The 14,151-nt window shown below is 50.9% G+C and overlaps 1 gene segment (V, D, J or C); it reads left to right on the top strand.

Annotated features, from left to right (window-relative positions):
* Nucleotides 1–12,158: 12,158 nt before the first annotated feature.
* Nucleotides 12,159–12,627, top strand: LOC123810861. The segment is given in 2 exon segments: nucleotides 12,159–12,207; nucleotides 12,296–12,627. Coding segments are annotated over 2 exon segments (381 nt in total).
* Nucleotides 12,628–14,151: the final 1,524 nt, after the last annotated feature.

Genomic DNA, 14,151 nt, shown 5'->3' with positions numbered 1-14,151 from the left:
ACTATGGTATGTACTGGTATCAGCAGAAGCCAGGCAGCTCTCTACGGTTCCTTCTGTACTACTACACAGACTCAAGTAAACATCAACGCTCCGGGGTCCCCAGCCATTTCTCTGGGTCCAAAGACGCCTTGGCCAATGCAGGGCTCCTGACCATTTCTGGGCTACAGCCTGAGGACGAGGCCGACTATTACTGTGCTGCGGATCATAGCAGTGGGAGCAGCTACAGTTACTCACAGTGGCTCAGATGATGAGGAAGTGAGACAAGAACCCCTGGGCCCACAGAATTTGGCTTTGAGCTTCCCTTTCAGTGATGTCCCCTGCAAGGAAGGCTTCTCTGTGGCAACACCTGTCCTTGAGGGGGAAAGCATAACCCACAGCTTAGGGCTGTCACCTAAGCCAGCACAGGGCATCCCAGGAACACCCACAGGAGACAACAGAGCCCAAGATCACAGGCCCACAGCATCTGCAGTAAATTGCCATCAAGAAATATTTTTTAAACTAAAAAAACTTAGCTTTACCCTCCAGTTCTATCTCCTTTACTGCTCACATAGAAAACTTCACCTCTGAAGCTCATGGCCACCAAACTTGAAGGAATTCTTCATCACAGCAAGAGATTCTCTCAGACATCAGCTGTATTCCCTGCAAATTTACCTCAGTGCTAACACTATCTGCCTGGAGCCAGTGTGAGATGCACAGGTCAGGGCTGCACCCCACAGCACTGTCCCCACTCAGATGCCAATCACCAACAGGATGTCTGCAGACTGCCCCCAGTTTCTGTGGGATTTGGCTGTATCCAGGGGGTTCCCATGATCCTGACTTCGGGTGTGATTAGTTTGTTAGAGCATCTCGTGGAACTCAGGGGAACACTTACTCTAACACATTGTTAGAGAGTGAGGTAAAGGACAGAGAGGAACAGGCAGATGAAGAGGCGTGTGGGTGACGAGGTCTGGGAAGGTCCTGAGCACAACAGTAACCATCCCTGTAAAGCTGGCATGTGTCACCCTCCTGCTGTGGACTCGTTGGTCAAACCAGAAGCTCCACAAGCTCATACATTGGAGAATTGTGTGGGGTTTTCACATCATAGACATGGTTAATTATTAACTCGTCTCTCTGCCCTCCTCTGTTGTGAAGAGAGTGGGAGTGTGGCTCAAAATTCCAACCTTCCAATCGGGGTTGGTCTCTATGGTGACCAAGCCCCATTCAGGAGCCCACCCAGAGTCACCATGTCAGGGAAAGGGACACTTGGGCCACCCAGGGCTTTACAAGTGTTTCAGGATTTCTGCTTCAGGAAGGAGGGCAGGAATACACACACACACACACACACACACAGATGTAAATATTACATTATGATTTAATATAATTGTACAAAATGTTGAAAGGACAACTCCTCTGGGTTTCTAAGAGGTGGATTAGGCACGCCTCCACACTCAGGTCTGCACAGTTACACCAGAGCTGTGCAGTGAGTGTTAGAACATCATGGACCCATTTAGAATTCCCATGGAACACTTCATATTAGGTGAAATGAAGCTAATCTTAAAAGGTTTGTGGTAAGTTCTCCTACTGATGCTTAAATCCTTTTTCTATGGGCAACTTTGGGCTAGACTGTACCAGGTTGCTAAGCTATAACATCCTGTCCACTGAGAATTATGGACTCTGGCTTCTACTCAAAAACAAACAAACAAACAACAACAACAAAAAACTCCATCAACCCAAAATGGTTAGAACTCATAATTAGTTTGGGCACAAATGAAAATTCCCTTCACTTCAGAAGCCTCAATTTTGTTTCTTATAAGGTTTGTGTAACCAGCTGCTTCCCGGGAAACAAGAACTACGGTAACAGTGGGTTTGACTATTACAGTTACACTATTATTTTATTAACTCAAAGGCACTTTAGAAGAAGATACAAGTACGGCTTTTAAGAAGAATGTTATATGTGAACTTTACACCAACCTCACTGGCTTGAGTTTTGACAGAAATCCTCAGATTTTCCCAACACACAGTATAAACGACAGCATGAGAACCTTCTTGCACAGCAACTCCAAGCTCAGCTCTACAACCTACCCTCCCAGGGGCAGGGTGTGGGTGTGTTGCAGAGTCTCTAATTCCCAATGAAGAATGTTACAAAGGGCTATGTATTCATATAGAGCAATCACATGCAAAACTCATGACCTAAAGCAAAGAAAGCGAAGCCAACCTTCGTGAAATCCTTAGATTCTTCACCAACTGGACAACCTGTGCCCAGTTGAACACCAGGTGGATTTTGAAAAAACTCTCACTTCCTTGGAGGGAGCTGCTCTAACTGTTTCCTGTGGGCTCCTGCTGGCAGCAGCTTTTGAAGACCATGGCTCAGCCACAGCTGCACACTAGACCCCAGCTGCGGGCTGTCTGAAGTTCAGCTGTGGCCAGTTTTGTTTCCATAGTATCAACCATCACACTCTAGCTGAGTAGGAGTCACAGGTTTATCACCACTCTATGCAAGACTAGATCAAGTTCAAAGGCAATTAACTTTGCTTAAGGAAACATTGTAAAGTAAGTATTCTTGGTATCACGATCATATGAACAATTTGCTCATGTGATCAATTGGATGCCACAGAGTTACATCTTGCAGTGGGTCACTGTCCCAGACCAAGAAAGCTGAACAGCTCAAACATCTTAAAAAGGCACCCAGGGGGCCAGTGAGGAATCAGAAAGCTGAGGGGCCTCATTTGCATGAGTGGGCCCTCCCTCTCTGAGTTTGAAGAGGGGAAGGCAGAGGTTTGGGGAAGTTCTGCTTCAGCTGTGGGGCCACAGAAGGCAGGACTCAGGGATGGTCTCCACCATGGCTTGGTCCCCTCTCCTCCTGACCCTCATTGCTCACTGCACAGGTGACTGCATATGGGGGCAGGGAAGGGGCCCTGGGAAAAGTCACGATGCACTTTCTTCTTTGTCTCTAGACTCATAATCACAGTCTCTGTGTGTCTGTCTCCTGTAGGATCCTGGGCCCAGTCTGTGCTGACTCAGCAGCCCTCAGTGTCGGGGAACCCAGGACAGAGGGTCAGCATCTCCTGCACTGGAAGCAGCTCCAACATTGGGCTGATGAAGAAGTGTCCTGGTGCCAACAGCTCCCAGGAAAGGTCCCCAAACTCCTCCTCTATGAAAGTAGCTAATAGCCTTTAGCGGTGCCTGATCGATTCTCTGGCTCCAAGTCTGGCAGCTCAGCCACCCTGACCATCACGGGGCTCCAGGCTGAGGATGAGGCCAATCAGTGCTGCGCAGCATGGGACAAGAGTCTCAATGTTAGTGCAATGCAGCAGGGCTGTGGGGCAGTGAGAGAAGAATCTGCTGTCCCTCTGGAAATAGAACCTCCCTCGTCCACCTCTGCTCCACTGACAAGCCAGCCTCTTCCTGGGTTTGTGTGGCCATTAACTGGGGCCTGAGATTCACCTCTGTGAACTTGTCTGGAATACCTGTCCACATACTTTAAATTCTGCCCTCGAACTTTCCTTGGCCATATCACATTGTGCGGTTTTTTCAAACTGGGTCGCAGTTCCTGGATGCAGCTGCAGGCCGTCCTAGGGACAGAGTCCGTGGTGGGTCAGGGCAGAACGGGGGACACAGAACCCACCGTGTCTGAGTCAGAACACATCCTAGTGTCAGGAACTGTGTCCTGGTACCAACAGTTCTGAGGAACATCCCTCAAGTCCTCGACTATTTTGACAGTTGTAAACCCTCAGGGCCTCTGGTTGAGTCTCTGGCTCTAGTCTCCCAAGTGGGACTCCTTGCCCATCACCTGGCCGAGTCCTAAGGAAGAGGCTGGTTCTCACAGCCACTCCTGTGACAGCAGCCTCCACCTGCCCACCGAGCTGCCGCCTGTGGGGAGCTGGCACCAGGTCCCCGCTCATCTGCTGGGAGGGGAACGCCCCAGCAGCTGCCTGCTCAGCTGGGCCTGTGTCTTCTCCTGCTGCGGAGGCTGCTGCTACCATGGGTCCAGGTTCATCTGTAGCAGCCCTGTGAGTAAAGTCTCCTCCTCCCCCGGTGTCCTCCAGTCACCACAGCCCAGACCTAGGCAGGAGACCCGGGGGACCAAGGCCCATGTTTCTGTCAGGTGCGGACACAGAGTCTCCTTGCCCTGAAGCTCAGGGGCTGAGGGGGGGAACCCGCTGTGCTCATGTCAGCCTTGACCTGTGACCCAGGAATCCGGTGTCTCCCTCCGTATTTCCAGGGCTTACCCGTGGAACCTGCACCTGTGATCCTGGAGGGAAAATTCCAAAGACCCTTCTCTCAAAATCAAAACTTGGACCTAGAGTCCAGAATATGTCTTCAGAAACATGCCCACTAAAGATACACAAACAAAATCAGCAATTTTAGGAAACTTGAGAAGTCACAGTTATCCCCACAACTGCTTTCCTGACCTAGAAATCACGAAGTGGTTGACTGCGAGCACAGGATTGCTGAGGGGGGAGGGGGCCTGCCAGCCCGTGGGCGTTATTGTTGGGGGAGGTTACACGCGGGGACACCTCTGGGGCACTCAGGGCATTTCAGCCGTTGGTGTGCGCACTGGGTAATTCGCACTTGCCAGGACCCAGGGAGACCCAAAGCCAGGCACCTCTGCTCCTGCTGCATGTGCATCGGCTCATCCCCTCCTCCTCTTTCTCCTTCTGATTGGTGAGGACCCAGGGCTGGGAGGCTGGGAGCAGACAGGTGGCAAGAGTTTCTCCGAATGAACCAACTTGCCTGCATGTCCACGTGGGACCACGTGACACTCAGGGGGACGCGGTCTCCATAGCAGAGCTTCTGATCTGAGTCTGCAACACGCCCTGGGCCCCTCTCCTCCTCACCCTCCTCACCCGCTGCTCAGGGGAGGCCCACCCTCCCTGGGCTTGTGGGATCCACACCCAGCTCTGCCCCAGGTCTTCCTTCTCTCATTCACAGTGACCTGCGGTCCTGCCCCCCCTCACCTCTGTCCTCCTCACAGTGTCTGTGGCCCAGGCAGGGCTCACTTATCCACCCTCAGGGGCCAAATTCCTGGGACAGATGGCCACCCTCACCTGACCTGGAAACAGGAACTGTGTTGGCTACCAGGGAAAGGGGACTGGAGAAGCACCAGAGCCACGTCCCCCAAGTCCTGACCCACAGAATAGTAACAGGCCTCCGGGGTCTCTTGAGAGTCTCTGGCCCTGGGAGACGCAGCACAGTGACTCCACTGGGCTCCAGCCCGGTGCCGAGGCTGAGCACTACCTCTCAGCGCGGGACAGCAGCCTCCATGGTCACACAGAGATGCAGGTTAGAGGTGGAGTGAGACACAAACCCTGAGCCCACCGTCCTCAACCTGCGTGTGGGACCTCAGAGAGCACCCACCACTTGACTGCCCTAGGGGAAGACAAGGGTGGGGTGTCAGCCCACAGCGGTGTGCACTACTCGGGACTGTTAAGAATAATGTAAATGAGGCCCTGGATGGTGTGTTTCAGTGAACTGACCACCGGCCCGAGGACCAGAGGGTCACTGGTTAGATTCCCAGTCAGGGCACATGCCTGGGTGGAGGGCCAGGTCCCCAGTAGGGGGCGCTTGACGGACAACTGCACTTTGACGTTTCTCTCCCTCTCTTTCTCCCTCCCTTCTCCTCTGTCAAAAACAAAGAAATAAAATCTCAAAAAAAAACAGAGTGAGAGAAAGTATACTTGCACAATTAGCCAATTTATGTACACAACATAACTGTAAATATATTTGTGGCTACATGATCAAATGTTCATATAAATTAACAAGTGGCAAAAATAGATTTAAATGATTAATGAAGGGAGTGTTTTTAAATTTCATTCGGAGACCCCGGATACACAGGCTCAGAGGGCCCACCTGTCCGACCTGCTGCGGTCGTTCGTTCCCCGCGGTCGTCAGCAGCAGCCTCCCCTTGTCTGGCCTGGGCACCTGCTCTGCCCTCGGACTCAAGGGCTCACCCCCACTCTGCCCTGGTGATCACCTGCCTGATCCAAAAGATCCAACTTCACTCCATCTCTTTTTCAGTCTTCATCCCGCAATATATTTTTTTCGACCCCCCAGACAGGGGGTCGAAGCCACAACCCTTTGGTGTAAGGGACAGACCTCTGATCACCGGAGCCGCCTGGACAAGGCTATACTGCAAGGTTGTGAACAGGTCTCCTGGGCCCGCCTACTCCATGAACAGCACAACGTGCACACGGGGAAATGTCACCACATGTGCTCCTGTTGCACCTGCCACCTGTCCTTTTACATAAATGTTCAGTGTCTGCCACAGCAAATAAGGTTGGGGCTGTATGGGTGCAGCGGGCAAAAACAGATTTTTGAAAAAACGTAGTTTTCCATGAGATGAATGTTCAAACGTCAGCGCATTACTGTTCCCCTGGAGACTTAGAAAGGTCCTCTCTCACCTATTGGGAGTAACATCAGTAAAGACCAGTGTAAAAAGACCAGTCTGTGTGGTGTGTGCAGGGGCACTCCAGTGGCTGGAAGAGGAGGAGGAGGAGGAGGAGGAGGCCCCTGTGACCAGCAGGGGGAGCAGTGGGCTGTGTCACAGTGTGGGTGCTGAGCCAGACAGCTGGTAAACCACTCACTGCGTCTAGAGGAGTTGGGGAAACTGTGTCCTCACTCATGTGTGACCCTCCTCCCTCTAGGAGACCCCCATTACTCCGTGAGTTCCTGCATCTAGTTCTCACACCTCAGTGTTTCAAATGTGGGTCCTCTCCTCCTCTTTCACTGAGGAGTCTTTGGTCAAATGCAGGGCAGGTTGGAGATTGTCCACAACGAGGAGCCAGAATGCATTTCCAAGGAGGAAGTGAGCTTCCAGAAATAGGACTCGGCCTTGGGCTGAATCCGCGCACAGAACCAGAGGAGACAGAGCTCTGAGGTGTCACCACCATGTCCCGGAGGCTTCCTCTGTCAGTGCTTATGTCATGAGCCTTTGTCACAATTTACAGAAAGGAGCTCCTCGGACCTCAGAGGACCTGACTTCTCCTCAGTTTCACACAGACCAGGTGCTGTGACCCCAGACTCCCAGCTCTCTGTCTCCGTGTATCGGTCACTGGGCAGAGGGTCACCCCTTCCTGCACTGGAAGTCTGTGCAGTGGGGGTTATCCTGGCTCTGAGACAGAAGCCCCACAATGGGATGATTTATGTTCCTGAGGACTCAGCCTGAATGGGAGGCAGGTTGTCACTTCAGACCTGGGGGGTGGCTCAGAGCTCAGAGGGTTCTCTTCACCCCCCGGCACATGGGCCAGTGATTTTCCCCACTGTTCTTGTTCCGTCCATTGCCCCACTGCCGCTGACTCTTTCCAGGACTAGGTAGCGTTGCTAGCAGGTCACTCACTGGGGAGATCTCTGCTGTCACTGCTGCACCCGTGCCAGGTGTCTAAAGCCATATCACGCATTTATCTGATAATATATAAGACATATACATATATATGGCTGGCATGGATTTGCTGTTGAATTTGTTACATGTTTTTCACGACAAAGGGAAGCAATATGTATATTGTCTATCGCTGTATTATTATGGTGTATAATACTACATATTTCTCAAAATGAAACCCAACACTTGGATTAAATGACACTTTGTAATTGCACATTCACTTCTTATTCTGCTTCCCTTTGTTCATATTTTATTTGGGGCACCTGCCTCAGTGCTTAACGTCACTGGTCTACAATTTCTGCTGCATTTCCCACTGTGAAAACTGCTTCCAAAAGAACAAACATGTTTTACATCTTTTTAAGTGTTACTGAAAATTATGACAAAAATAACTCAGAATCACCCTATCTGTGACGATGTGTTGGATGTTCCATTGAAAAAAATCCATTCTGTGAGGCAGTTCCACAACATTTTCTACTTTTATGAGAAATTTGATGTGTTATTTATCATATTATTGATGTGGCTGGTGTTGCATCTTCTTAGGAAAGTATACATTGTATGTAGTTTTAAATAAAGGTTAGAAATCTTAGCTTTATTATTTTAAAAAATTTTTGTACACACATGACCAGTAGGTTGTGCTGTTGTATAGCCTTGTGGTCCTCATACAGTTTTGGACTGTTCACTCCCAGGAGCCAGGGCCTGGTGGACTCTCTTTGTGGTCTCTGAAGAGGACGCAGCAGCTGTTTCCCCTCTGCCCTACAAGAGTCCCCTGAGCAGAGACCCTGTGTGGTCCCACCAGTATCTCCCTCCAGGGCTCCTCAGGTGGTGAAGCAAAACTCCATCCTTTTTGGTCTGGAGTGTGAGCTGAGCTCCAGCAGCAGGGCTCAGGAAGGGGCTGGGCAGCTCCTGGATGGACGTACATTTGCATGGACGGCCCCTCCCCTGGTAGAGGGTGGGGAGAAAAGGAGGCCTGGGCAGCCCAGCCCCACTGTGGGCTCAGGGGCTGTATGCACCATGGCCTGGACTCCTCTCCTCCTTGTGCTCCTCTCTGAATGCACAGGTAGGGACAGGCCTTGGGGATCAGGGCTCAGTTCACAAGTTTATCCCCTTCCTGCTCCATCTCCTGAGAAGCTTCCCTCACTTCTGCCCCATCACTGACAGGTGTCTGTGTTTCTGCAGGTTCCCTCTCCCAGCCTGTGCTGACTCAGCCTCCCTCCCTCTCTGCATCTCCTGGAGTCACAGCCAGACTCACCTGCACCCTGAGCAGTGGCTTCAGTGTTGGCAGCTATGCTATATTGTGGTTCCAGCAGAACCCAGGAAGTCCTCCCTGGTATCTCCTGTACTACCACACAGACTGAAACAAGCACCAGGGCTCAGGGGTCCCCAGCCACTTCTCTGGATCCAAAGACCCCTGGGCCAACGCCGGGCTCCTGCTCATCTCTGGGTTGCAGTCTGAGGAAGAGGCCGCCTATTACTGTGCCATGTGGTACAATAATGTTCCTCAAAGTGACACACACAAATGGGGAAGCAGGACAAAAACCTCAGCCTGACATAGTTTTGGTTCACAGCAAGTGTACATTTAAAAACAACTCCTCTATTTGCAAAATTACTTGAAAGTGTCTCCGGGTTTACAATGGGTCTAGTCTATATTTTTTAGTCCATGTTTCTGAAGTCTCAGCATAACAGTAGCAACACAGAATAAATTATTCATTATGTTACTGAAATGATACCTGTTTTCCAAATGTAATATGAACAGACCATTTGACACTGCTGTTTCGCTCCTGAAATAAGGAGAGAGCTCTCTTTTTCCCAGAGCCCGGGGACCTTCCCAGTGAGGCACTGTCCACCACAGCAGGGACTCTGCTGTCCTGGAGGGCAGAGCACTGACCTTGTCCTTCCTCCCAGGCTCCTGAGCACAAGGCTGGCTGTAAAGCATTGTGTGGCATTGACGAGGTGCTAGGAGGTGAGATCCTTGGCACAGACTCAGGCCCAGTAGGAATTCCATGCACAGAGCTGGCCTGGAGCCTTTCTGAGTCCCTAAGCCGCCAGCTAAATCTGGCAAGAGGGTTATCCAAGGGGCCACTAGTGGCTTGTAGCCCAGAAATATCTGTTTGGGTTACTATAGGGTGACAATGCTCTGCTAGTGCTGGGGAAATGCTGAGCCTGCTCCAGGCACCTGGGTGAAGTGGGTCTAACGATGAGATGTTCTCACAGCTGCCACCACTCAGGACCATGGGGACACCTGTGATTGAGGTTTCCTGAGCCCAATGTCACTGACTGTGTCCCCCTGACCTCTCATACCCCACTAGAGTGTGTCAACAGTCCAGGGTGGGGGCTGGGCTGTGGGGCAGCAGGAGAGGGTGCTCCTCACTCTGTTCCTGTGTCACACCCCCTGCCCTGTGGAGCTCTTGTTGAGTCCAGATCCGATGTAAACTTCTCCTGAACATATGTCAGCAAACACATTGAGTGTTGCCGTAGTAATGCTCCCAAAATCTCAAGTCAGATCACCTCCTCTAATTTGGGACCTGGGACAAAGGCCCCTCATTGTCATCCCTGTTCACCAGCTTCTACTTGGTGCTCATGGCCTCTTTGACCACCTGTGAGGACCAGCCTGATGAGGAGGCTGATCAGCACAGACACAGGCCTTCATAACCACCGGCCACAAAGAGCTCCCATGCCACATGGAGGTGAAGCGAACATTTGCCCTCCCCTCTCTGGTGACCCATCACTGTCCTGTCCCCAACTGTGACCAACACTGGTTCAGGTTTTGGCTTCTGTTATCACTTGCTCTGTCCACACAGAGACCTCACGGTCCCACCCCTGTCTGTCTTTATGGGCTCAACATAAATGTCCCATTTGCTATGTGGTTTCCTGATGCAAACATAATCACTGTGGACCCGGTTTCAGAGTTCCTGGTGGCATGACAACAAAAACAGGGTTCCCACACCTGTGACCTGACTTTCCTGGGGCCTCGGCTCCCAGGCAGGGACCCAAAAACCTCAGAGTGTTAGGAAACACTGTGTCATCTGTCATGGTCACACTGGAGAAATGATTCACACGATATTGCATATTATATTTGAACAGCTTTGCCTTTTCATATTTCAGAATACATCACCTTAATCAAAATCCCTGGACTAATTGCTCTATAATTATTGTGCAGTTTATTTTGAATCTGCAGTAATCTCGATACTGGATGTACAATCACAAGTGAGTGACGACGTGCCCTGTGTTTCTGCTGTGATGTCTGACAGAGTGAGAGATGAGTTCTCTTTACTTTCGAGTTTGCCATGACAGCTCTTTACCGCTGTAGTTTCAAAGGCCAAAAACACAAATCTGGCCTCAGGTAGACTTTTTGTTAATTTTAGTAAACAGTTTAACTGGGAAATAATAATGAACACACAGTTTGAAAGAAAACAGAGAAGAAAGAAAATTCCCCAACATACTTTGCGAGACCATGTTTTCCTGCTTACTGTAACCTGACAAAAAATTCTCACCCATGATTCTAGCTACCCAGGGGTGAGCTGAACTTGAACTTCATCAGTCAGCCATGAGACTGAATGAAATGGCACAAGGCAAAGCTAGTCTGCTCCCCTGCGCCCCCTGGTGGTGAGTGTGGGAACCATGGAGAGCACAGTAAAGAACCCCACCAGCATTAACAGCACTGAATAAAGGTTACTGGATGAGATAGGGGAGAAGAGTTAGCACTGCAGGTGTCCTCTCCCCTCTCTGGTGTCACCAGGGCCAAAGTGTCTTGTGGGGAGTGAGCACAGAAACTCGCCTCAGCCCCGTGCTTCTCTCCCTGAGGTCAGCAGGGACCAGCAGTGGGTGTGTCTGTCACCCTGCTTGAAGGGAATCAGCAGGTGACAGTCACTGCCTCACCATCCCCAGGAAGGTGTCAGAGCACAGAGCAGTGGAATCAGGGCTACACCCCTGCTGGGGCCAGTGGGAGCTGAACACCCACCCCCTGACCTTCTGTGCTACAGCTCCGCAGGAGGGTGGCCTGAGGGAAGACAGAGGAAATGGGACTCAGGGGCTCCTCCTGTGACCCCCCCAAAGTCCAGGATCCAGTAAAACCCCACCTGATTTTTCAAGAAGCAGGAGGTAAAAACTTGATGAGAAAAGAGAGTGACCTGACACAGACACTGAGAGGACTGTGATGAGGAGACACAGTGACAGACATCAGTCTGGCAGTGACCCTGAAATCCATCTGAAGGGCAACAGTGAACGTTCTTGGTACAAATGGAAAAGGAGAAAACTCAGAATGTAAATAGAAGTCACGAGAACAAATCAAGTGGGAATTATAGAACTGAACACACAAAATGTAAAATTAAAAAAGAAAACTGTGCAAGAAATCAGGAATAGGTGAACTACTTTCATTTATTTGTATGTTTGTTTATTTATCCATTCAAAAAGGGCACCATCTTTCTGCAGTTCCCACCACCCTGAATGTTCCACACAGGACGTCACCAGGGGTCGCTGTGGGTCTTCTCAGAGGTGCATGGCTGAAACCCACTCAAATGGGTCCATTAGAAAGGGTCCTTTGCCCACTTGCGTGGCCTGAATTGGACCTGACAGACAGCAGGACCTTCCCCTCAAGGGACAGACTGACAGCTCACACAACCACTGCGTTCTGCTCACCGGAAAGCTAACAACTCTCCTGAGGACCCAGAATTTGATGGTGTTGTGTGATGATATTTGCATAATGCCCCACCAAACACACCCCTTACCCAGGGAGCTGAGGAGGACATAAAGGGACACCCAGAGAGCAGCCCCAGCCTGAGGCCAGAGACTTTGGAAAGTGTTTACCATGGCCTGGACTCCTGTCCTCCTGCTCCCCCTCCTCACCCTCTGCCCAGGTCCGAGGACGCTTTAGAGACTGGCCTTTGGAGGGCGTTCCTTCTGCCTTTATTCTTCATTCCTGACATGTGTCTGTTTTCCTTTCAGGGTCCAGGTCTCAGGCTGTGGTGACTCAGGAGCCCTCCCTGACTGTGTCCCCAGGAGGGACAGTCACTCTCACCTGTGCCTCCAGCACTGGAGCTGTCACCAGCAGTAACTATCCATACTGGATCCAGCAGAAGTCTGGCCAAGTCGCACTGACACTGATTTATAATACAAACAGTAAACACTCCTGGACCCCTGCCCGGTTCTCAGGCTCCCTCCTCGGGGGCAAAGCTGCCCTGACCCTGTCAGGGGCCCAGCCTGAGGACGAGGCCGAGTACTACCGTGTTCTGTGGTACAGCGGCCATGACCACAGTGACACATGCGGGGGGAAGTGAGACAAAAACCCAGGGCTCAGTGCACCGTCTGCTTCTGCCATCCCCTGTCTACTGCTCATAGAGGCTGGTCTCGCAGGTGGGGACTCAGAAGGGTTGTTCTCTATGGCCCCAGGGGGTGTAATCAGATCGACATTTCTAAGCCATGACAGGATTTAACCCACCATTTTGTGACAACAAAGTTCTCTTTAAAATAGGAGCCAATGTCCCCCACAATTTCACAGGGAATGGGCAGGACAGCAAAGGAAAGCTCATTCCCATGAGGACACACACACACACAGACAGTCAGGTGTGAGGGTGGCTTCTCTGGCTTTTAACAACCAAGACAACTTCACAATCTGGTGTAAAGAAGCAGAGGAGGCAGAGCCGCTGGGAAAGGGAGCTGGAGCCCCGGTCCCAGAGGAGGTTCCTTGTTCATCTTCCTTCTCCAGCCTCTGTGGTGCTTGAGGGCAGGAATGCCCAAACTTTGTTCTGGGTCAAAGCACCTGCCTGCTCCAGACAATTGTTTGCAAAGCTGATGGAAGAGCAGACAGCCTGACTACAGGGCTCACAATTCAAGACGTTCTTTGTAACTGGACCGACAGTGTGCAGCTAAAGAATAACTTTGCTTATTTTCACTGTAGAAATTTGTTTGTTGGATCATTATTCCCAATAGAAATACTTGTCTTCTATCCATGACATTAATTCCTCCCATATCTCATGAAAACCACTGCCTTCACAGCATAATTGGACACAATGTGGCTTTCTGCATGGAACTATGCTCAATCACTTCTTATCCCACATACATGCTTATAGCCTTTCACACTGGCTTTTAGTTTTCAGGTTAACATCAGTGATATTATACAGCTATGATTTTTGAAGGGAAATCTTAGACTGAAACATAGTAGAAACATAATAAAAAGTAGCCCACATCTTGAGAAGGACATGGGATTGCAGCATATGGGCATATGGAACTGATTTCTGCTACCCCCTGCCAGGGAGAAATCTGGACCACGTGCTCAGTGAAGGGGTGGGGCATCCAGAATGGGAGGTGGAAGAAGAGGACAGTGAGCATCCTTACAGCCAGCATCCAACTCCAGCAGCTGAGCCTGTGGTTCTTCCCAAGCAGGGCAACTTGCAATCCCACTTCCCTCAGGAAAACAGGCTAAATGGTGTCCCTGAGGACGTCTTACTGGGATTATGGCAGAGGTTGGAGGGTCCAAACAGAGCCAGCGACGACACCAGGGGATGCAAGGGTGCCCTGCCATGAATTCTTTCAGAACTGCTCCTGCCTTGCCCAGTGGCCAAGAGTCGTCCCCCAGTAGGTCTAAGCTGACACTGTTTCTGGAGGTGCAGTAGGGTGAAGGGTTGGTAGTATCTCCCGTAACGGCAGTGCTAGGAATTGGGAGGGGGCATCGGACCAGTATTTAACCCCAAAGGGTCCAGGTGTCAGTTTCAGTTTAGCCCCCAGGGTCCACGTGTGCTCGTTCACAGGCTGCAGACGGGAGACGGGAGGGAGGAGACAGGGACCCAGTGCTGACCGGCACC

Source organism: Phyllostomus hastatus, unplaced genomic scaffold, assembly GCF_019186645.2.
Source record: "Phyllostomus hastatus isolate PE091 unplaced genomic scaffold, TTU_PhHast_1.1 phas_scaffold_760, whole genome shotgun sequence".
NCBI classification, from domain to species: Eukaryota; Metazoa; Chordata; class Mammalia; order Chiroptera; family Phyllostomidae; genus Phyllostomus; species Phyllostomus hastatus.
This window is presented reverse-complemented; position numbering and strand designations above follow the sequence as displayed.